Source organism: Plasmodium coatneyi, chromosome 12, assembly GCF_001680005.1.
Source record: "Plasmodium coatneyi strain Hackeri chromosome 12, complete sequence".
Classification (NCBI taxonomy): Eukaryota; Apicomplexa; class Aconoidasida; order Haemosporida; family Plasmodiidae; genus Plasmodium; species Plasmodium coatneyi.
In genome coordinates, this window is record NC_033567.1 from 4,860,022 (window position 1) to 4,884,761 (window position 24,740).

General features: G+C 33.5%; 6 protein-coding genes across 6 annotated transcripts; 4 read left to right on the plus strand and 2 right to left on the minus strand.

Annotated features, from left to right (window-relative positions):
* Positions 1-208: 208 nt before the first annotated feature.
* Positions 209-5,065, plus strand: PCOAH_00047500 (Uncharacterized protein; the record flags this gene model as incomplete). Its single annotated transcript, XM_020061533.1, has 1 exon — positions 209-5,065. The coding sequence occupies one exon, from the start codon at positions 209-211 to the stop codon at positions 5,063-5,065; it is 4,857 nt and encodes a 1,618-aa protein (XP_019916935.1).
* A 1,340-nt stretch (positions 5,066-6,405) lies between these two features.
* PCOAH_00047510 (Uncharacterized protein) lies at positions 6,406-8,667 on the minus strand (the record flags this gene model as incomplete). The annotated part of the gene is made up of 1 exon (XM_020061534.1): positions 6,406-8,667. The coding sequence occupies one exon, from the start codon at positions 8,665-8,667 to the stop codon at positions 6,406-6,408; it is 2,262 nt and encodes a 753-aa protein (XP_019916597.1).
* A 2,516-nt stretch (positions 8,668-11,183) lies between these two features.
* On the plus strand, positions 11,184-12,680 carry PCOAH_00047520 (Tubulin; the record flags this gene model as incomplete). Its single annotated transcript, XM_020061535.1, has 1 exon — positions 11,184-12,680. One exon carries the CDS (start codon positions 11,184-11,186, stop codon positions 12,678-12,680), a length of 1,497 nt encoding a protein of 498 aa, XP_019916260.1.
* Positions 12,681-15,121: 2,441 nt separating this feature from the next.
* On the plus strand, positions 15,122-16,312 carry PCOAH_00047530 (Uncharacterized protein; the record flags this gene model as incomplete). The annotated part of the gene is made up of 2 exons (XM_020061536.1): positions 15,122-15,805; positions 15,920-16,312. The coding sequence occupies 2 exons, from the start codon at positions 15,122-15,124 to the stop codon at positions 16,310-16,312; spliced, it is 1,077 nt and encodes a 358-aa protein (XP_019916318.1).
* Positions 16,313-19,554: 3,242 nt separating this feature from the next.
* PCOAH_00047540 (Uncharacterized protein) lies at positions 19,555-21,483 on the plus strand (the record flags this gene model as incomplete). Its single annotated transcript, XM_020061537.1, has 1 exon — positions 19,555-21,483. One exon carries the CDS (start codon positions 19,555-19,557, stop codon positions 21,481-21,483), a length of 1,929 nt encoding a protein of 642 aa, XP_019917032.1.
* Positions 21,484-23,749: 2,266 nt separating this feature from the next.
* On the minus strand, positions 23,750-24,207 carry PCOAH_00047550 (Uncharacterized protein; the record flags this gene model as incomplete). The annotated part of the gene is made up of 2 exons (XM_020061538.1): positions 23,750-23,878; positions 24,043-24,207. The coding sequence occupies 2 exons, from the start codon at positions 24,205-24,207 to the stop codon at positions 23,750-23,752; spliced, it is 294 nt and encodes a 97-aa protein (XP_019916761.1).
* Positions 24,208-24,740: the final 533 nt, after the last annotated feature.

Genomic DNA, 24,740 nt, shown 5'->3' on the forward strand with positions numbered 1-24,740 from the left:
ATCTTATCATATAAAAAGATAAGGAAGCCTGTTTAGGGAGTTCCTTCCACTATTTGATAAAACAGTTTGATAAGACTTTTTTCGTGTACCTTTTTGTTTCATTTTATGTGTAACTCCTTTTACACTGTTTTTCTTTGTAGGTGAACCCTTTACACAATTTGTCCTCATTTCAGTGCAATTTCTGATTCACCTTTTGAGTGTTAGCAGAATGAATTATTTAATCCCCGCGCTTTGGTGCATGATCTTGAGCTGCTTGGTTAGAGGACAAGAATCGGCGACAAATTTTTATAAGTTTGTAGACTCCTCTGCGTCATCCACATACATTTCAGAGGAATCTGGGAGTTCGCTTTATGATGCAAAAAGGGCTATACAGAATAACCCCAGTTACTGGTGCAGTTCGGGGAATCACTCAAAGGATGAAGAAATCAGCTGGACTGGTTATTTAAATACAAAGGGGTTCATAAAAGGAGTGAAAATATCGTGGGAATACAGCCCAGAATTGGTTAGCATATCTGTGTCTAGTGATGGGGAAAATTATAAAAATGTTATTCCTTATCGGAGAATTTCTGGAAATGAAGCTTCTTTTGATGAAATATACTTTTTTAAAAAATTAGAAGAAGTGGTATCGATAAGAATTGGATTAAAAAATGCTATTCACAAATATTTCGGAATAAGGGAAGTGAAGATCATAGGAGGAGGAAACCCATACTTTTTGCTACTATCAGGAATTACAAGTGATAATGAAATGTGCCTACAAGTGGAGGAAGGATTAGTAAATAATGACAATACTTCGGTTATATTAGATTCATGTGTGAATGCCTTAGCAAGCGGGGACGGCAGAGAATTGTGGAAGACAAATTCTAACAACCAAATAATTAGTGCCTTTAGTTACCCCCCCAAATGTTTATCTGTTATTAATTTGGACAATTTAGAAAAAAATAAAATTGTTTTATATGACTGTTTAAGAGCTCTGGAAGATGGAGATGGAAAATCTAATTGGATATTTGAATCTAATTCACAAATTCGGTTGCAAAGAAGTGGTGAGCCTTTATGCATTTCTCAAAAAAATATATATGGAAATGTGCCTGGAATTCATGATATTCTTCTCAACATGGATGTTACGGTTGACGCTAATTCGACTCTGGATGATGATCATAATGCGGACAACACGATAGATGGAAATTTGAATAGCTATTGGGCTTCGGCCACATTTGCAGATAATTACGAGCATGTGGTTCATCTTATACTAGATTTAAACAAGTACGTAGAAATATCCAGAGTAAAAGTCTCTTGGGAATACCCCCCTTTGCATTATAGCATAAGTGCCAGTATGGACAACCAGGAATATAAAGTCATTGCTGAGAATTTAGCGAACCCCAGTTTTGTAACAATAGATACTTTGAAAAATTTAGAAACGAGATATATAAAGATAACAATGGTGAAGCCTCATCCGAAGCACGGACAAATGGGGGATCAATTTTTGTATGGAATTAGGGCGATAGAAGTTCAGGCCAACAATTTAGAAACTATTATAGGCTACTGCAGAGATGCAGCTAATTCAGATGACGCTAGAGATAAATACTTTGTTGAATATATAACCGAATTTGACCAAGACTTAACGAATAAACTGATTAACCTCGAAGATGATGTGTCGAAAAATGTAAACTCTATTAGTGATAATTTATCAAAACTGGAAGAACTGTTACCCAATATTGAAACGTGTGTACAGGAAAAGAAAGAGTATGATGAAAAACTGAAGGAGTCCAAGGAGAAGGCAAATGAATTGAATGAAAAATTGTCCTCCCTAGTGTCAGTAAATTCAATTCATGATAACGATTTGCTACGATTAGATATTCTTCCCGGTGATTCGTCTTCCTACCCAGCTAGTGATTGTTCTGTAATTAAAAATGTTCAAGATATTCCCCAATCAGGATTTTACTGGATAAAGCCAAAGTGCGCCCCTGAACCTTTGAGAGTATATTGCGACATGGTGTCTAGTACATCCCTCTACGTATGGAACGGTAATCCACCTAAAGAGAGGGATCATTTAATTAGCAGTATTATAAATTCGGTGGATGATATAAGGCAACACTGTGCTGAAGTAGGATTGGAGCCGTTAATTCTAAGGTCGAGAAGCCAATTAAATAGCATAATTTTGTCTTTAAAAAAAATGGGATACACATTGAATGGGAAAAACAACATTCCTCTTGCTTATGACTATTCTTGTGATCACGGTAGTTGCAGTGGAAAGTTTCACGATTTGGTAAACGGCAACATAGATTTAACGACACTAATTTATTTAAAAGCATCTGAATCTCCGGACAGCACAAAAGTAAGACAAACTGCTGGAATATCCTACGATGATGGATCTTTCAAATTTTTTAATTTAGAAACATCTGATATAGCTGCCATAGTTTGCTCTACGAATTCGACGGAGAACGACGCTGCGTTACAATATTTGAGCATAACCTGTGAAACAACGGCAGTGGAGGATTATTTCAACTCGATTGTGAATACTAATGTGGTTGTTCTGTGTCCTTTAGGGTGTGCCAGTGAAAATTTTAAAAACAATGCGGTGTATGGAAGTAGAGGAATATATGCAGATAGCAGCTCCATTTGTAGGGCGGCGATACACGCAGGGGTGGTGGACAATAAGGGAGGCCTAGTCAATGTTACCGTCGAATCTGGAATGGATCGCTATGAAGGTTCCATTAGTAATAATGTTGAATCTATTTCTTTAAGTAAAGATCCAACAGGGGGGTTGTTAGATATAATTACTAAAGATGGGGAAGAAAATATTAAGGAAGAGAGCAGCATTTTTCACCACAGGACGATACGAATTGGTACTTTATCGGCCGACTGTCCTATGGATTTGTTTCAATATAAGCAGATGTCCTTTCTTCAAAGAGGAGAAAAAACAACAAAGGAGAGAAAGGAAATTCCGTATAGTGAAGACGAAAGTAGAGATAGTACAATTTTTCACGAGTTAATTACCGATCTGTTAAGCAACATTGATGCTATTCATGGAGTTGACCCGTCTGTAATTTCCATCGTCCAGGATGAGACAGTAAGGGTGATAGAAAAGTCGAAGAAGGAACTGAAACCAGCTGATTTGTTATCGAAAAAGCAAATTGACGATGCTATCAGTTTGTACAATATTACAGAAAATTTAGCATTATACTTATACGATTTGTCAGGAAAATACATGTACGACTTGGAAAGGTTGAAGGAACGTCTGGATGAATTAAAGAAGGAACAGAAAGTTGCTCTTAACTTTGGTACCTTCAAATTGAACTATGAAACTATGAATTTTTCTTCGCACTTTCAAACCTTTGATTCAAAATTAACAAAGAATGTTTCCAGCAATTGGGGGTATGCAGATACGGATATAGCAGGACATAAGAATAGTATTGGCCAAACGAGCAGCATCTCAAACAGAGAAATAGGGGAAGGATATTATGCGAAATTGAAAGGATTAAATTTTTACGACTTTGAAATAAACGTAAGTATGTTGAGCAGGGGAACTGGATGCTCAGGTATTGTCTTTAGAGCGAAGGACGATTTTAATTTTTACCTATTTGATGTGTGTGATAGGGAAGGAATGAAAAGATTGTCTAAGGTAGAAAATGGAAACGTGGAAATTTTGAAAGAAAAATTAACAGATGTTAATACAACAAATAATCAATGGAATAAGTACAAAATTGTGACCAGCCATGCGAATATCGATATTTACGAGGTGGATGAAAATTCAAATGAGACGAACATCCTGAGGTCTCTGGATGAAAGGTTTCTCTCTGGGACGGTCGGTTTGTATTCGCAAATTCATGGGCAGGGTTCCTTCTTCGATAATTTAGAGGTCATAGCTCGACCATGCTCGGAATTGTCCAAAAGGGGGGCAAACAAAAAGCAGAGGGATATTTCCAGCTGCCCCTACTACAAGGAAAACTACTTAAGCGAAACGTTGCCGTATAGCTTTATTAACGATGTGGATTATGAGTGGAGTTTTGCAAGGGGGGATGAACAAGATGACCACCAAGGTGATCACCTTGTCGATAATTACGGTGAGCACCTGCTATGCTCAAAAATGGTAAAGGAAAGCGGCACACCTAATGAACAGACCTACAACACCATAGCACTTTTAAAACAGAGGAAGTGCTCTGACGGGTACCTCACCCTGAACGTGAATTTCTCCAAAGATGAAAGTAACGAAAGTGACAATGATGAGTTCGTAAAAATTCTTTTCAACTTTGTAAATGAGCAAAATTACAATGCGTTAGAGATGACAAATGATGGCGTCAGGATAGTGATGCACAGAAATGGCAAATCAGTAACATTGTCAGAATTGACCGATAGGGAAAGAATTAAAAAGGTGCTAACCACAAATGAGTGGATTAATATAAAATTACACTTCCACAAGTTAAAGGTTATGGCAGTTATAAATAATAACGAAGAAGAATTACAACTAGACACAGATATTGCTGATGTAGATACGATTCGTTCAGGACAAGTTGGTTTCTGGGTACAGAATTTTAGTGAGGTGAAATTTGCTTCCATCGTTCTTTCATCTGCTATGTCAAATAATGATGGAAATTTTATTCAAACGAAATCCAAGGCATGGGGTACTTGTGAAGATTCTGTGCACGTATTAAATAGAAGGTCTTCATGTCAAACGGATATATTCCCAAATGAAACGAAAGAGAAACATATTAATTGTATTAAAAATTTCTGTGAAGAATGCTGTTTATATCATACGAAAATGCTAGATAGTAATGAGAAAAAGCAATGCGAAAAACACTGTAAGAGAAATGACCACTTAGCAGCTAAGATGCAGACACTGTTTGAAAAATTTTTAAATAAATGTGTTTCCTTGGAGGAAAATAAGGACTACCAACAGTGTGCAGAAAATGACACCGAATGTAGAAATAAAGTTTGCGTACTCTGCTGCAAGAGGAACGATCCGGGAAGTTCTAAAACGTTGAAGGGATTATCTCTGCAGAAGTCAAAGGATATACAGCAGAAGGAAGTAATCGAGTGTCAATTTCAGTGCAACCGGGCCCATGCGTGAGGTGAAGAAGTGGTAAAATAGTACGCGCACGTGTAGGGTTCAGCGGGGCAAACAATAGAAGAAGTTGCAAATTGGAGTAAAATTCATTTCTGTTTGGAAGCACTTTGTCACGCTTTCATTGTTACGTCTTCTTTGTGCTTGTGTTGTGTTGTCTTTTCTCTTTCCTTTTTTTTTTTTGTCACAAAATTTGGCTTATGTGACTAATTTTTTTTTTCTTTTGATGAAGCATGGCAAGCGTGCGAAAGGAAAAAAAAAAATTCATGATTACATGATATACATTTTTATACACTCAATGATCACAATGCTGCACCATCCCTTTTGGAACTTCATCGCGTCTGTGTGTGTAAACGCAAAAACGTATACACTTTTGAATAATTAACAAATTAAGTGGGGAAAAATGCCATTATTTTTTGCCGCTTTAGCAGATTCTCCCGCATGGTTACTTCGGTACTTTTGCGTTTCTCTTATTACGAAGAAATGTGCACTGACTTCTCCATTAGGCACACTTTCCCAGTTTTAATTTGTTCACATGTTTTATTGTTACGAAGCATTGGGAAAAATATGTAATTTAATGGGGTACCTGTAATAGGCACATTTCAGCGTGGAAACCAAGCCGCTACAGCGTTTCTCTTTACAACCAGTTCGTGTTCCATCCTTTCGGTTGTAAGGTGAGGAAGGGGGAAATTTTCTACGAAATAAAATGCTACGAGAAGCACATTCTAAGTAACAATTCAGCGGCGACGAAATAGCAAAAGCGTTAACCCGTTTGGACACTGAGTAAGTTGCTTCCAATTTGTGTTGTGCTTTACTGGAAATTTTCCTATTCAGGCGTTCCCGCTTGTATTCTGTGACGCCATTTTTTGACAATAAATTGGGGTTCCTTTGTTCAGTTATGCCACCGTTAAAAGGTGTTTCCCCCTTTTTAAGAACGCTGCATCGCTTTGTTGCTATGCCACTGCGTCATTACACTCACAAGCTGTAACATAAAAAGGGGAATGACACTGCTTCGTTATTACCCAACATGGTAAGGAATATGTAACCACGGGGGCAATTTATTAAATATCTAAATAAAAAACGTTTCGTTTTTTTAGTTTGTTTTGTGATGGTTTATCACGTGGTTTTAAACAAAATTGACATTTTAATGCAAACGCGATGCACGGTGCATCATGCGGAGGTTTACGCTGTTCCCGTATATATACGTCGTGCGTATCAACAAAAAATATTATATGAAGAAAGGTACAAACATATATACATATTGACATACAGAGAGAGAGATAGAGGGTACGCCATTCGGGCGGAAACATTTTTCCCTCTGAGGAAGGCTACACTGTGCTACTCCGTTACGGCATAGCCTGGTGGGTGGCATTTTTTTTAAGCAACTTTTTAACTCTATTTTTCAAAATTCTGTAAATTTGTTGCCTCCTTACAAATTTCTTGCTATATGAATTATACGTATCTAAAAAGTTCCTCATGTCCAAATTGTCAATGTCGGATGATTCGCTTGAAAATTGGTCACTGCTATAGTTCCAATTGTTATTAAAATCTGTATCACTGAACATCACATGAGAGTTGTCTAGGGGGGTATTCGTATTTTCCCCCTTCCCAAGGGTACTATCTGTGGGTGTTTCATTTTCCGTTTCGGAGGAATGGTCATCATTATCACTTTGCAAGTGAGAACTGCTAGCATCGTCATCGTTTTGCATAACAGGATTTCCCCCCCCACTTCCCATTTCGAAGTGTGAAGTATCCTCTGTTTGATTTTCACTTCTTTGGAAACACTCCTCTGTATTTGTAGATGACTGTTTGGTGTTCTCACTTTCACTGTGCTGGCGTGAGGCCCTGCTTTTCTGGTCTTCATTCTTCCCATTTGACAAGTATGACTTTATCTGCTCACAAAAGTGAGATTTGTTCCCTTGGTTAAGCATTATGTTTGTCAAATTTTTATCCAATGTTAGGACATTTTTTATATGATATCTACCAACTCCCAGGAGGTAATTTTTATTGTAGGAAATTTTTTGGTTAAATTCGCCAAAATCTGCTACATCTAAGCCAAAAACCCTCAAGTCATTGAAGGAAGAATAGTATAAATTTTTTGAATCTGCATTATCTAGAATGTTGTAAATGTTTGGGAATATATTAATGAATGTGGGAAGATTTGATTCTCCGATAAATTTTTTTACACTTTCTTTGTAGTTTAGCAGTTTCATGGTTAATTCTTTTTTTTCAATATTGTATGTTACGAAATCCTTTTCTAGTTCGTTTTCCTTATCTGGGGGTTTTACTTCCTCTGCAGAATGGTTATTTAATGTGTCTGCGAAGGATTCATCCTGGCATTCGCCTGTTTTTAAACTATCACTGTTTAAATCATCTGTGCTGTTATTCTCGTTACTGTCAGGCTGACAGGGTGGCGATTCGCAATCCCCACAGCTGGCTTCTCTGTCAATGCTTATGTCAGTCTTAGCATCCGTCTCGTTTTCAGCACTGCTGTGTGAAGTGGGTCCCGTGTAATTATCCTGTTCCTCTTCATTTGAGTGTTTCCTCTTTTTAGTATTTACATTTGCACTTTCGTTTACATCGCTTACGTCCACTTTATCGATTATGTTTCTTTTTCTGCTGTTTGGGGATAGCTCGGCGTAACTTTCACTACTGCATGCTGGGGAATAATTTTTATTTTTATTTTTTGACGAAGTGGGAACTCCAAAAAATACTTTCCTTAGCGATTGGCTTATATTTACATAGTTACATAGGGGGGAGTACCTGCTCTTGTTATCTGACAGTACTTTAATTAGCATACCAAAAATATCCTTCGATTTGTAATTACTATTTTGAATGGTATCTAAGATTGTGGAGAAGTTTTCCTTCTCCAGCATATTCTCTAAACTTGCATATGCTTTATTATTATATCCATACATATAATTTGGGGCGATACCTTTAAATGAACCATAAGCATTGTCATAAAAATGCTTTTTACCTTGCATGTGCAAATTTGTCTTTGCTAATTTTTTACTGTTACTTTTTTTTTTTTTTTTATTAACATTCACGGGTTGGCTCATATCAGGGTGTTCGTTTTTAAGACTTAGGCTTAGTTTGCTCGGTCTGCCTACCTTTCCGTGTTTTTTTGGCCTGAGATTTTTTTTAAATTCCTTAACAGATGTTTTTTTACCCTCATATATGTTCGGGTCATATAGGGTATTATTTAACACATCCTTATCCTCACTGTGATATAGCAGATGTATATTTAGGTACTTCCTATATATTTTTGGGGCAACCTTTTTATAGTAATTTTCCAGATTTTCTGCCATCCTGTGGTAGATGGTACTTTTGTCATTGTATGTGTAACAGTTATTGATAATTAAGAAGGCGTCCTTTTCAAATTCTTGAAAGGCCCTATATTTATAATTTTGTATTTTCTGCTTCATGGTGGTGAAGTCCATTGGTTCTTTTATTATGTTCAAATAATCTGGAACAAACTGCACATTGACGGGATAGAGAAATACCCTTTTCTTATCGAATGTGATTAACTTATTTAGCAAGTTCATCATGATTTCATTTTTCCTCCTCAGTTCCTCCAGCTCGTCGTATTTAATTTTGTTTAAACTCATCTTGAACAATGTTTATTTGCGAACGTGGGGATTACTGAAGTTGGCGATCAAATATGTGTGGACTATTCCTGGGGGTACAATTTTGTGGCTTACACGTACCTGCCTATGTCCAATTGCATATGTATAAGTGCTGCTGTAACCCCCCCCCTTCAGTTGACACATTTGTCCGATTTGATGGCATATTTTTTACAGTGAAAATGAAAACGGTTTTAACATTACAAATGGTGGAGGGTAACCATGACACATTTACTAGTTATAATTACATATGACAAAAAAGGAGGAATGGTCAAATGTAGGGGGTTCCCTCTTTTGTGATTATATCATATATATTTAAGCGGTTCACTGATAATGTTCCTTTTTAGGCATCCACTTCATCAATGTTAATGGTCGAAGTTGATGAAGTGTCAGGTTATACAAATAGGCACAAAAGGAGAAATGAAAAAAAAAAAAAATTGATGATTAAATCATACAACACAAAAAAAAAAAAAATGATACAGAAATTTCACAAACTCCGTATAATGTTTAACAAATTGGATGATTTTCAGCATTTACTAAAAATATCTTTTATGTTTTTTTCCTAAGGGATGCTTCCATTAGCTTTTCTTTAATGGCAAACTTCTTCGAATGGATGTATGTAAAAATATATATTATACGCAAAATACTCTTGTTTGTTTTTTAATTTATCTTTTTTACATGGATAATTATTTGTTGTTCGCACAACTTGAAACAAACAAATTGCACTTTGCATTCATGTAAAAATAAACGTATGGATATGAAAAATTGGAAAAAAAGTCATTTTAAAGGGTTTATTTTACATAACAATGCCATTGTATAATCCATTTTAAAAAGAAATGGATAAATACAGAAGATGGCAAATCTAAAAAAGAAGGAAAAAAAGAACAAAAATGTTTTTACTATGAAAAGAAAAAAAAATATGTAGTAACTTTTTACAAAAGTTGTAAAGATGGAGATGAATTTGTTTGATCAAATTTTTTGCAAAAAAAAAAAAAAAAAAATTTGGCCGACATGCCATTTTTAACATGGCATCAATTCTGTTAGTTAATTTTACTTATTTTTTCTTCTCGATTTTGTTATTTTTTGTGACATTTTCATGCAAACGTTTTTTGCATCTCTTTGATTGAAAAAATAAACGGTATTTAACTTTTTTCATCAAAAGTGTCATTATGCTTAAGTTTACACGAACAAGAGAAGCGCGTTTTACAAGGATGATGAAGCATATGTATGCATGCACACGTACGTAACACCGTTTGAGTTTCCCTTTTTTCCGTGAATATGGCCTATTGGGGCCCTTTCTAAAATTGTATGTATGAATAACTTCTATACGTTTATCATAAAAAAAATGCAGAAATAACCCCTTGAGGGAAAAAGAATTTTTTTACAAGTTCTGCGAAAGACAATTTTCCCCTTAAATCTTTTTACAAAGGTGGGAATATGAAACATAGGGGAAAATAAAAAAAAAAGTGTGATCTTAAGGGCACTTTTAAAATTGTTTAATAGTTAATAAGTTAAACTGGAATTGCACAGGCTTTTTTCGAGGGGTTTATACATTTTTTTTATTACCTCCATAGTGCCATTAAAAGTTTTATTTCCTTCTGCTGAGCTAATGTACCCCCAAAATGGGTAGTATTAATTCCGCGTGAATGTGAAAACTGTTATGTTATTTTTTATTTGTTTTGGTTATCGAATTATCACTTAACACATGATGGGGCAAATTATTCTCGTTCTACTTTCTTGAGGGGCCTTCTGTATAAGGCGCATAAAATGCGCGGAATAGGCACTGTTATAGAAGGCACACATGGTTATAAAAGAGCAATTTAAATGCATAAAACTATTTTATGGAAAACAAAATATTCATTGGACGAGAAGTAAATAAATAAGCATCAACATAGCATCATTTTTTATCACCCCGAATGGTGAATTTGACACATCGCTTTTCGATGATGTATTATCAAATAATTTGCAGGAAAAAATGTGTTCACTTTTTTATAGTAAATTCGTTGTAATGTTTCTATACAATCACTATTTTTTTTGCAAAAAAAAAAAAGAAAACAGCAATGGCTGATGTGCAAAAGGTTTTGTCTCTGCGCGTATATGCGTTTTAAGAAATATAATCTTTCACCAAACAGTGCGTAATTTAGTCGTGATTGACAGAATGGGTAGGTGGGCCAAATTAATATATATAAGAAAATGGATTATTGACGAGTGGGGGGCATAATTTTAATTCATATGTGCAATATGAATATGTGCAACTTTGGTTTGAAACGTGGAAGACATAAAAGCGCGATGGGAGGGGGTGAGGAAAGCTAAAATAGTTCCACACGCATAAGGAATCGAAAAAATGATTCCACAGAAGGAACTTTTTCATGACAGAAAAGGGGAAGCTCTTTTACGCATGAGAAAAATAGGTATTCTTAGTTAATGACAAAGTGAACGAAACGTTTTTTTTTTAAAAGAACTGTGAGCTAAAAGGAAGGCTATACAATAGGAACACCCCCATGGTGCGCGAAATATTATTTTTACACGTGGGACAGTGCGGAAATCAGCTCGGACATGAATTTTGGTCTGTAGCAATTAAGGAACAGTTGAATAAAAAAATAAATGAGAAAAAAGAGCTAATAGGAAAATACAGTTTTATGAACGATTCAGTGACTTCTTTTTTCGAAAATGAGAGCGAAAATTTTAATTTAAATCAAAAAGAAAGTCTGAAAGCACGGGCTATATTGATAGACACCGAAACAGGGGTAGCAAATGAAATTATGAAAAGTTCCCTTTCTTCCTATTTTGACGAAAATAATATTTTTACCCAACAATCGGGTGCGGGAAATAATTGGTCCCAAGGGTATATGCACTATGGAAGAATGTATGGGAATTTAATTGACAACATAATTAGAAGGAATGTAGAAAAATGTGATTCGCTGCAATCATTTTATATCACATCCTCATTAGGGGGTGGAACGGGTTCTGGATTGGGTTCTTATATTTTAGAAATGCTGTCTGATAATTATAAGCAGATAAAATTTAGCAACTGCGTATTTCCATCAGCTTGCGATGATGTGATAACATCTCCGTATAATAGTTTTTTTGCCTTGACAAAAATTCATGAGTTTTCGAATTGCGTTTTACCCGTTTCGAACGATGCGTTGTTAAACATTTTAAATAGTAAAAAACTGAAAGATAAAGAAAATGACAAAAATGATTATTCAAAGATGAATAACATAGTGGCTAATGTAATTGTAAACTTAACAAGTTCTATGCGATTTGAAGGATCATTAAATGTGGATATAAATGAAATATGCACAAATTTAATTCCTTACCCCTTTTTTAATTTTATGCTATCATCCTTAAGCCCTTGCACAGAAACGGAAAATATTAGAACATTCGACCATTTATTTAAAAATGTTCTGAATCATAATAATCAAATGCTTATTGCCAACCCGAAGGATGGTCTCAGTTTGTCTATGGCTTTCCTAGTTCGGGGAAATATCAACATTTCAGATGTTACCAAGAATATATTATTAACGAAGAATAATTTGAATATTTTACGGTACAATAAGGATGCCACCAAAATAGGCTTATGCAATGTGCCTCCTTTAAACCAGCCATATAGCTTACTGTGTCTAATTAATTCATGTGAAATACGAAACACTTTTTTGCAAATTTTGGAAAGATTTAATAAGTTATTTAAAAGAAAGGCACACCTTCACCACTATTTGGAATATCTAACTATGGATGACATTTTAGAATTTAAGGAGAAAATACAAAATTTGATTTATGAATATAGCTATATTCAGAAGAATTCATTTTGTTCCCCTAAATTTTTAGATAAAAATACCATCAATATTTTGGGGTATGACGTGTGTGAGGAGGAGGATGTGAAGGGAGACAACTCCACCAGTGAAGACAGCGCGTGTCCGCACTATTTGAGGCCGAAAATGAGCAAGTATGACAGAAGTGCCAACTGGTTTGACTTTAAAAGTAGACCCATTGTTTGAGGTAACACAGCGGGTTTGAAGTGTGTGCGTTTGTTCGCACATTGGCCCAAGTGCTTACTCGGCTATCTCTATTTGGATTACCCCCCGCTGTACTTTTTCTGTGTAAAAACCGTACATTTTAGTAATAATCCGTTTAAATTTGCCACTTTATATAATAATTTTTCACCTTCTTTCGTTAAACGTGCTAAAAAAAATTTAAGGTTAATGCACATGGAATGGCCACGTAGATGCAGCCTTTTTGTTCATAAGAAAAGGCAAGTCTAGAGAATAAAGGCACAACACTGGGGTTTTGTAAATATGCACCGGTACGTATATATATGGGAGAATGAGCAAAGTAGCAGACTCATTACAAATTAGCCACCCGGAATTGTTTATTCGGTTTCGCGATAATGCGTACAAGGAGGGGGTTCATCGGATTGTTCTGTATTTTAAAACGTGTATTAAATGATAAGTAGGTTATTATTAAATTGAAGATGGAGGTACGCAATGTTGTAGTAGGTGCCCACAGCTATGTTATTCTTTTTAAGCATTTGGGGCAATTTGCCTACGCGTAGACATGTCATATTACGTGCAAAAAAAAAGAAACCAACATAAACGAACAGAAGCAAAGTATTCTTTCACAAATATATGCAATGATACCATGCAGAGGAGTGGAAGTACCTTACCATTAAGCGTTACGCTGTGCGTTTGTAAAATGGAAGAGAGGCCATTCATGGGAACTAAATTGGGTAAAAATATTAATACAAATGACATTTAACGGTTGATCAAAGGGATGACCTTCTTTTATGCCTATCTATGGTTAAAACTGAAAATTTCAAAAAATGGAGAAACTATTAATTAATTAGTGACCGTGTGAAACTACTACAAAATGGCTTTAAAAAAAGAAAAGCACGACGTAAATTGACAGTAATATTGGTGAAGGCGTTGCAGTGTTGTATGTGGGTTAAACCCTGGTTTTTTAGGACAGCCCATTTGGATTACATAAAAAAAAAAAAAAACGGGCCCCATGAGGCACCAATTTTACTTTTGGTTTATACCACCCATTCGTGCATTTTCATTTGTCTAGGTGAAATTACAAACTCTGAATGAAGCTTTACGCAGGTTGAGAAAATTATCATAATTATTAAGCGCATATATATTTTGGAATTCTTTAAAGGATACCTCTCTGTTATTTCTCAAAATATGATTCATTTTCCTCATCCTTATGGATCATGTTGGGATAAAATTAAAACCTCGAAAAAAAAATAAAGCACGAAAAGGAACATTTTTCATTAAGGGCCTTTTTTTAATCATTTCATTTTTATCCTTTCTACATTTTTGCACGGAATTATACAATTTGGATTCTTTCTTTAAAGATCAACAGATTGAATATGAACTCCCGAGGCATGCAAAGGGAAAGTAAAATGCATAAAACGGATTAAACTCACAAAAAGCTGAAAATAAAGAAAGCACATAACAATGAATAGAAGATATTTTTCAGTTGGAAAGCCGACTAAAGCGTGAAGTGCACAAAGAACACTTAAGGTTGTGAGATAAAGGGTGCAGGGTCATTGCACGTTGATCACAAAATGCCAGTAATTGGTAATATATTGTGCCACGAGAGAAAAATGGGTGTGTGCTAATTCGCAAACGTATTCTGCATCCGATAACGCTGCTTTTAAGTGTTTATACTTCTAAGTGTGTAAAAGATTTGCAGACATCCCTATTTTTTTAAAGCCCCAATTGAAGGAGAAAAGTGTAAGTGCTACACAATTATTTTCCTGAATCAATATTTTATACTCTTTTTACAAATTTTTGAAAAATAAAAAATTTTATTGTGTATTAAAAATAGTTACAATTAAGGAAAGGCGATTTTTCCAGTTTTATGAAATATGCATTTCATCAGAACAATTCATTGACGTGTTCGTTACACGTGCATGTAGTATAAAAATAAATATACTCAAAAACGTGCGTTTTGAAGCTTTTATAAAATACACAATGGAAATTTACATGATACTGAGTGGGAATTTCCGTTTATCTGAGCATTTTTGTCTTCCAAGGAAACCCTGTAAAAAAGGAAAGAACGAAGGGGCCACTACATCATTCGTCACATTTTGTTCGAGGTATTCGAACAAGCAAACAAAATTGTTCTTTCCGAAGTCGCAGGATAAATACTATTTGGTGGAGTTCAGAAGGAAAATTGGAATGAAATTGAGAAGAAATTGAGAAGAAATTGAGAAGAACTCTATAGAAGATATAACATTTATGCTACTTAGTAATGACATTGTTGAGTAAGTTCACAATCTGAAGTTTACTCCCCTTGTGCTTTTCGAATTAATATTATGCCGAACAACCTTTTGGAATATCATCCATTATTACGAACGGAACTGAAGAACCAAGTGGTGGCTATTCTTTATTATGAGTTACACACTTACATATATTTAAGGGTACAATTGGAAAATATGGCTGAACGGAATTTAACTACATTTGGATTAACAGATGAAACCACTACACCCACATTAAGAACATTACTTCAAAGTGCAGCTTCTCATACGAACTTTACTGATTCACCAACGCCTTTTAGTACATTAAGCACACCAGTTAGTTCCCCTTTTCCCCAAGATTTACATACAGACACAACTACTAATATTACAACTGATGGATTTCCTGCCAATACAACTACATCAGGTACACCGTTTAATGTTTCCCTTATTCAAGATGCGGTCACATCTGCAACTACTACAGTACGAAATGCTGTGCATGAAGTACTAAATACAACAGTTGGAAACGCTACAAGTTCAGAAATGAGAAGGAACGTTACTGAAGCGTTCAGTTCTACTGTTTCAGATATGTTTAATTCTACTCAGAATGCCACGTCCAGTCCGACTTCTGCCAGTATAACAGTAGGAAGACATATGTCTAGATTAGGCCGAGCAATCGCAGAATCGGCAAACTCTACCATTAGCAGTATTGAAAGTATGGGTACAACTGGTACTGCCACTATTAATACATCTTCCCCATCATATACGAATATCACCACAAATGGAACCAACACTACAGCTACAGAGTTTAACCCTTCTATACCTGCGTTTTTAATAACCTTGTTCTTTATTTCAGTTGCCATATTTGCGTATATAATATTTACGGTAAGGATATATTCATATTTTCATGGATTTATATTCATTTTTAATTATTCCACAAACTTTATATACATTTAACTGTAATAATTTTTTCTTATCAATTTTTAATGAATCTTTTAGAATGTTCGTGATAGGAGAAAGGATAGAAAAAGAGAAAGAGAAGAGATTGAATTACAAGAAATGTTGATGAGACTACATGCAGAATGCGATAATTGGGAGAATCTACGTCGTTGTAGACATACAAGGCTTTATTATGGTGAATCAAGTGATTCTGATTATGAATATGAAAGCAGTGATAAAACTGACGATTATGACGACTATAATAAGAAGGACGATGGGGATGAAGGTAAAGACAATGATAAGGAGGGCGATGGGGATGAAGGTAAAGACAATGATAAGAAGGACGATGGGGATGGAGGTGAAGACAATGATAAGGAGGAAGATGGGGATGGAAGATATCTTCTTGGTACAGATTATAATTCGTTTTTTTCAAGTATGCTGAGTTTACATTAATAATATATATCACATCTTGTGAATTATGCCTTATAATTTCTATATATAAAAATGCAGCATTTACCTTTTGATATTCAAAAAATGTTCATGCAGAAAATGATTAACCATTCAATATTATTTACTCACCAATGTAACATAAAGAAAATAAATCATGTGTGTAAATTTTTGTACATTAATTTTACCTATGTCCGAAGGAACAAAAAAAGAGTTCCCTAAAGTATTGACCATCGATAATTTTCATTCTGAACACAGTGCTCAAGTGCACAGCATTTCATAAAGAATTTTTCCCTTTCGGATTGTTCTAAAATGTGCATAAGTATTTTTTTCCCCATTGTATATTATTGTACATTAAGACATTTTGTTTTTCTAATGTTTTTAAAAATTAACATGTATAATAGAAAAACAAATTAATTTCTTTATTAAGTCAATCTTTTAACACAATTTTTACGAAATAGTAGTGCGTCTTAATGTTAGAAAAAAAACGTGCCATTTGGAATGGGATGTACATTATTCCTCGCTCCCTTCAGCGTGAGAGTAATTTTATCCTAATTATAGGAACAGTTATGTGTGGTATAATTATTATATGTAGAACTCCTTTAGAGAACAACTAAAGAATGGTCAAATTATTTAAGTTTTGCATTTAATTAGGAAGGAAAAATTATGAAATTTTTCTTCTTTTTAAGAAAATATTTTTATTCGAAAAGGGGCACATATTTTTCTTTTTTATTCCGCTATATTTCGTAAAATGCGCAAAAGTAATTGGACAGACTAAGGGGGCGTAATCATATTTTCTGTATGGATAATGGAGAAAAACATAGTTGATAATATCAAAAAGGTGAAATGGTTAAAATCGGAGAAAGTGTGTCTTTATTGTGTTCAAAGGCGTTTCTAGGAATGTAAATTATCATTTGTGATAAATGAAAGAAGAAAGGCTTTGTATTGAATCTGTATGGGAACATTTCACAGGCAGCCTTTTGATCATGAATAATATGACGTGCACTATGTATCTTTAAAAGGTGTGTAATTAACGTGTTGTACGCTTCGGTGATTTAAATAAAATGGTTTATTTTTAAAGCGAATGAGCGTATTAATAATAAGGCTGTTAAAACAATTTAATTAAGGCATCCAGTTATTTGAGGTTTTTCACTATATTTATATATAGGAAGAGTTTATGTTGTTATGAAAAAAATTTGAACATTTTCACATTGATGTTTTTTTTTTTAAGTGCTTTACAACATGCGTGTCTTCCATTTAGGTTTTGTTTATTAATTTTTTAAAGATGGTGACATGACATTTCTGTGAGGAGTAATTCGTTAAAATTTCCTGTTGTGTCCAGGTATAAGTTTACAGAAAGAACATTCCTTCATTATACTTATTTGAACATACTTTTTTGTTCTTCCTAGTTTTAATTTAAAATTTGCCACAGAAATATTACTTAACTGTGAAATGGCTAAGTTATATGCAAATGATTAAGTGATATAAAAACTCGTGGTCATTATTCAACAATGACAGTTGCTTCACTGGCTGGTTATAGCAGAAGGGGCAATCATATGTGCATAAAAGAAATAGTCCTTCTTGCAGATAAGGAAAGATGCATGACGATGAAAGCGAATTTGTACACACTTCTGATATTTTTCATGGTTTAATATGTCGCTATTTCTACATATTCCTGCTAAAACGATGCCTTTTTTCTGGAGCGTTTTATTTGATAAAATGGCATATATACGGATAATTTCCCATTTTATGCTTTCCCAAAATAAACAGCATAATATTTTACATGCAACTTTGTTTAGTGCAGCATAGAAGTGTATTTTATCCTAATTACCATTTCTTAATTTTTCGCTCATGCTAAAATTGAAGAAGATGGAGTTCTGCGAATCCACATATACTAAGCAGAAGTGAGTGTCCAAATTTAAAAATTTTCAAAACGCTCTTGTTAGTGGCTCATACAGTAGAAACGCTAAATTCTTTATTTTGGGGATTAATCTGCTGTTATGAGCTCAACAAGAAATTGCATGCTGAAGCGTAAAGTTTTTTTTTCCTTTTTCCTGTAAGAACTATTCTGTGTGTATATATATAAAAAAAAAAAAAAAAAAACTCCTTACAGAAGTTAATAATTACATTTAAATTGACACAAAATAATGAGAAAAAAATGAACTTTAATCTGTTATTTTTTCTCAATTTTCTTTTCTTGCAAGAAAAATTATAAATCATGAGCAGAGGTCTATTTAGTGCCACATACATGCGAACCACGGGCATATCAATTTTCCTATATGAAAAAAAAAAAAAAGATGTAATTTAACCATTTTATGAATAAAAATAATCGTTTTTGACAAGTATATTTTCAAATCATTTAAGTGTAGATTAAATGTAAGAAGAAACATATCATATGCTGCGAAAAAAAAAAAAAAATGTTAATTTATTTTAACTGAAGTATCAACACACGTATAACCCGTACATTTTCGTATGCCTGCATGCGTCAAGTGGCGTTTGTTCTATTTATTTAATTTATAGGCCCCTAAACCATGAACATAATTTTTAAAATCCACATCAGACGAGCATTTTTATAGTACATTTTTCTCATATATTTTGATTTAATTTCGCATGGGAATAAATTCAGTTAACAGTTGCTATTCATTTTATCGTGTTACGTTATTTTTTTTAATGATTTATCCCCGCTCATATTAAGGACACTTGACAAGTACACAACACTGTAATTTGTAAGCGGAAAGAAGGATAGTTCATTTTTCATATCAACAATGAAAAATTCTGTAAAAAAAAGAGAGGCGTACGATTTAAGAAGGCAAAATAAGTAGAATTCTGTTGCTCGCCTATAAATTTATTGATACTTGTCTGGTGCAGAAAACAAATTATATAAACATGAATGTAGCGTAAGAGTGCTCAAGTAGACTCATTGTACGAAAATAAAATGTGATCAAGTTAATGTTTTTATGTTGTTGTTTAGTATGCTCATTTTAGTTTAAACATACGTTTTAAGATTTCGCTTATTTCTTGAACATGCATGGACACTAATTGTGTCCATAGTTAACTGTTGCTGCCTATTTTTTCCTATGTTTATTTTACGACGTGAAGATAAGGTTTTAATTTACTCACGTAATGCAAATAACACAATATAAGAGCGTGCAATTGTGATATTTACATTGTTGCCTAAAATAAAATAGTGTTATATTTTTACTGCGCTTTTTTTTTTTTTTTTTTTTCTTCATATAATGTCTCTCAAAATGGAATATTTCTATAAATTGGTCATAGTTTTAGCCTATATTCATACATATTTGATGCACAGCAGATGTGTGAAAAAGGTATTTTTAGCTGAAAATGAACCTGATCCTGGTGTAAAATCAGAGGATGGAAAAGGCCCTTATGAGGAGGATGTTCTTACAGAAGTTATGAATCTTCTTTCTTTCAAGACTTTGGGGGAAGAAAAGGTGGAACAGGAAAAATCCGAAGAAGAGGGTGCAGTTGGCGGGGTGGAAGGAAGGGGTGCAGTTGGTGGGGTGGATGAATTGGGTGCAGTTGGTGGGGTGGATGAATTGGGTGCAGTTGGCGGGGTGGAAGAATTGGGTGCAGTTGGTGGGGTGGAAGAATTGGGTGCAGTTGGTGGGGTGGAAGAATTGGGTGCAGTTGGTGGGGTGGAAGAATTGGGTGCAGTTGGTGGGGTGGAAGAATTGGGTGCAGTTGGCGGGGTGGAAGAATTGGGTGAAGTTGGTGGGGTGGAAGAATTGGGTGAAGTTGGTGGGGTGGAAGACATGGAAACTGGAGAAAAATCCCCAAGAAAAAGAAGATTAATTTTAAGAAAAGCACGTTTTCAATTAGAAAATATTAAAAAATACAAGGGGACCTCTGAAGAAGATGTACAGATGGAAGAAGTAAAAGAAAAGGGAACAACTTCAAGTGAATCATCATCAGATGATGCACCAGAAGAAAAACCTGAAGAAAAGCCTGAAGAAGCGGGTGACGCCGCGTTAATTGAGTTTAAACATGTACTAAGGGTGTGTGATTATATATATTTTGAAATTAATGATGAAGCAATAGACGAATATTTAAAGACAAGGGTATACGGAATAGAACGAATTTCTGAATTGCATAAAGAATATCCATTAAATTTGGGGAAAGCTATTGACTTTGAAAGTCTTCGTAAGCCTTTTGGAGTAGCAGATGAAAGCCTTGTACTGATAAATGAAACCGAATTACACGAAATGCTATATTTTGATGATTATATGAAAATTCCATTATTAGATTTTTTAAATAATACAACGGTGGGTAAATTACCTCTGACAAAAGTTAATTCCTTATATTCCCAAGTAGGTATTAAATATCTGCCATGGAATAATTATCTGTTGGAGTATCTTAGTCCAAGAAGCATATCTTTTAACATTGACCATTTTTTTAATAATAATATAGGAACATATTTATCTGACGAAAAATGTGAAATTTGCAATTTTGATGATACAAGAAGAATGGTTATAGGAGAAAAAAATAAGGAAAACAATAATATAGTTGAAGCATTAAGAGAGATGAAAAACTCTAGGGAATTGTCTTATGGCGAACGACAGAGACTAAGATATATCATTTTTTACCAACTTAGGAGTTTGGCGTATGTAGAGAAAAAATTATCTTTCTTTGGTGAAAAACGTAATAGAATTAAGAATGATTTAACGCTTCTTTCAGAATATTTCCCTTTACCTAAAAAATATGTATATAAGGATGTTACCCTTTTGACATGTCTACATTATGTAAGCAGTTATATCATTGTAATACTTAAGCCATTGAAGGGTAAAGTTGGAAAAAATATGATAGAACATAGGGAGCTTCTTAATACTGCAGCTTTAGTAAATCACTTAATAGCTGTAATGGAGTTTATGGAAAATAATTCACAATTGTGTCAAAAATTCTTTGAGATCTATCGCCATCTTCGTGGTTTTTACCCACGTTTGAAATCGAGTGAAGATATAGTAAAAATGTTTAATTATTTAATGATAAGGCGTCAATTATTTTGTATAATGTATAATATAGGTAAATTACTTTCAAAATTACAATATTGCGAAGATCAGGTAACTAATTATGAGGATAATATTTTTGGGGATTATGCGAAATTAACCTTTTCATTAGAACGTACATTAGATAAGGCGAAGGAGTTATATAAAAGGTGAATACAAGATATGTGGTTATATATTTAGGATTTAAATAAAGACGAAATTAAAAATAATGTGTACAAATCATTGCAATTTCTTTTGTTTGTTGTACATATTACAGAATAACTTTCTTTATCGAAATATTTGGAAATGTAGAAAGAGAAGTAATTCTTATTCTGTTCTACATTTGTACGATAAATAAGACAATTTCTGTTTCCTTTTTTTTCTTTTTTAAATAATGTGAGACAAGTTTGTACATCATATCATCATAAAGAATGGTTTGAAAATTGTTGTAGCATATTTTAAAAAATACAATAATGTGATGAATATATCCTCCGTGTTGATGCATATTGGAGAATGAGTTTTAAATTTTTTACAGAGCTCTTCCATTTAGGAAAAGTTACCCATTAATACATATTTAAACACATATTGAGAAATAATTGTAATTAAAAAATAATTTTTGCATGAATGTTTCTTAAGAAAAAAAGGAAAATTTAAACCATACATGTTTGCATCCCTTGTTGGTATATTCATTTTTTGGAAAACAAAAATCAAAGTGGAAAAAAATTCCCATGTGGAAATCCTTTAAATATGGTGACGAAATTTACATTAACACATTGTGCATATTTATAAATATTTTTTAAAAACTTCGCACGCAAATTTTTTAATTTTGAAGAACTCTTTTCCTATTATATTTATACGCAGATTTTTTTAACCAATTTGTCACAATAACGAATTCGTTAGGATGCTTAAAAGGTGATATAAATGGCGTGTAAATAGTAGAAATATATAGCTTTATCAGAGAAAGTTTACGAGTAGGGCGGTAAATAATTGCGGCATGCTTCTGACACAAATGATTGGCAAAAGAAAAGTGGGCACAGTGTTAATCCATAGAGGTCATGAAATGGGCCAGCTTCCATACCAACAGATAAGATCAGTGGAATATTCATGTCAAAATTGGAGAAATTTAAAAAAGATAAATTATATGAAATAAATACACATAGACCACATAATGAACAACATTTACGCACATAAAATGCCCTCATACAGTTTTTAAAAAGGAATTCCTTTCTAAATATAAATTATATATTCGATTACTTTGGCATGCCTGAAGAAACTGCACATTAAAAAGTGAAGTGCATAAAATGAAGAATGCATATAATTTTCACGGATTGTTGTGTTAAGAAACGTTCCATTCATACGTGTGAAATGCACGAAAGGGGAGGGAACATTTCTTAAATATCAAAAGGAAATTATTTGTTTACACATTTTTTTGTTTCATATATGTGTCCATGACCGGGTTTTTCTTAACACACGTTTCAATTTTATAACACGAAAATGGTGATATATCATTTCGGAAAGGCAATATATATTCGTTTTACAAATGTGTGCTGAGAAAACAGAAAGAGTGATTAAATAGGGAGAACGATTTTTGTGCACCTAAAACATGTAACACTTCTTTGTAAGGACGAACCTGAAAAGGGCGTTTTGCTATCATAATGGGCTTTTCACATAAGACATGACACGTTCAGCGAAAGTGAAAATATTAACCATTTAGTTATCATTTTATGATTACCCCTAATTATGATTGAATTTGGGGGGGTACATAACATATACAATTATGTTCCTTGTATATTCAGAGGGGCATTTATAAACGTTATAAGTTTTCCATTTTAGAAAAAATGAGAACGAAAATGAAAGCGTAAAATGCAGCATAAATTGTTTAAAGAATACTTAAAAGAAAAAGTAAGGATATTGTGTAAAAAAAAAAAGAAAGACAGAATTTACATTAATTAGCATGAACAGTTTACATTCTTTTGTCTCCACTTTAAATAGCGTAAAGGAGGCGGTAAAGCATTATTTTACAAAAATATTCTAACAGTTCTGATGCCTGTGCAGTTTATGTGTGCATAACATAAAATTATATATGTTCACGATATTGTGAGAGCTTACAATATGTTAATCTTAGCGCCAGCCAAAAGTTACCGTTTAACGCAGGGATTAACCAATGTGCAGTTATGCATTAAGTTTCATAGGAATGTTCTCATTTGCAAATTAAAAAGGATAATCTTCGTTTACACTTCAAAGGGGAAAATAACTGATGATAGGGTTATTGTAAGGATGGGAAAAGTTTTGTCTGAACAAGTTTCACGTATGTATTGAGTTATCTGCTTGATTGGAAGTGACCATTATTTGTAAGGCAAGCAGATATGAACGCGTTAGTAATTGCTTTTATTTAATTTTGTTAATTTTCGTCAGAATCTGTTTCTTTTTCCTTTTGGGATTAATCGGGGTGATACATCTCGAGCTGTTCTGAGATTTCCTGTTCGATTTCAGAGGGAGATGTATCATCGTCTACAATAATAAACAGATAATCCGGGTTGACTACTTCATACCCTTGATTAAAAGGAACCTGAGAGGGTATATGAAAAGGTAAAAATTGGGCATTATATATGTAATATATACAAGTATATATAATAAACAGGCGTATGTATAAATGTATGTACACATTTTGCAAGAAAATTTTGGGACATTATTCAACCATGCCGAAGGAAAGGAATATTCCTTTATTCTTACCCCAACGGTGAGGACCAATGCCATATACATAACAAGAAGAGTAATAGCTAAGACGAATATGATTGCGCGATTTGGAGAAATCTCATTAGCTGATAGTATATTAGGCAATCCGTTATTTATGGTTTTTAAGGCTTCACCAGCCATAGCGTTAATATCAGAAGTCATTTTCAACAAGGGTACCTCCTATGCAAAAAAAAAAAAAAAGGAAAGCATATTATTATTGGTGTTAAATATTATTAAATTCTTTTGTCCATATATGTACATATACGTATAAGATTATTCTGTGTCATTTATGTACATGTAAACAATTTAATTCGTAAAAGCGCAGAGTTAGCAATTACAATTTATAGCATTTATTTGTTTTTATTTTTGTTACTTATAAAAAAGTTAGATAAATGGTGAAAAGGAATTGTAAAAATCAGAAAATATACTACTGTATTATTAGACTAATAAATGGCGTAAGGTTGTTTTAATATTTTTGAGGTTAAATGGGAAAAGGGGATTTAAGGACAAATGATTTATATATGTAAATATATAAAGAAAAATACAAATTACATATTTTGTATTAGTTTTATTTTAATTAAATAATGTTTCCTAAATTGAGGATAAAAAAATAAGACTAAAATTTTTTTTACAATTATTTTTTATTTTGAAATTTGCAAAATTATGTTAAGAATAAAATGGCAAATTAAAACATT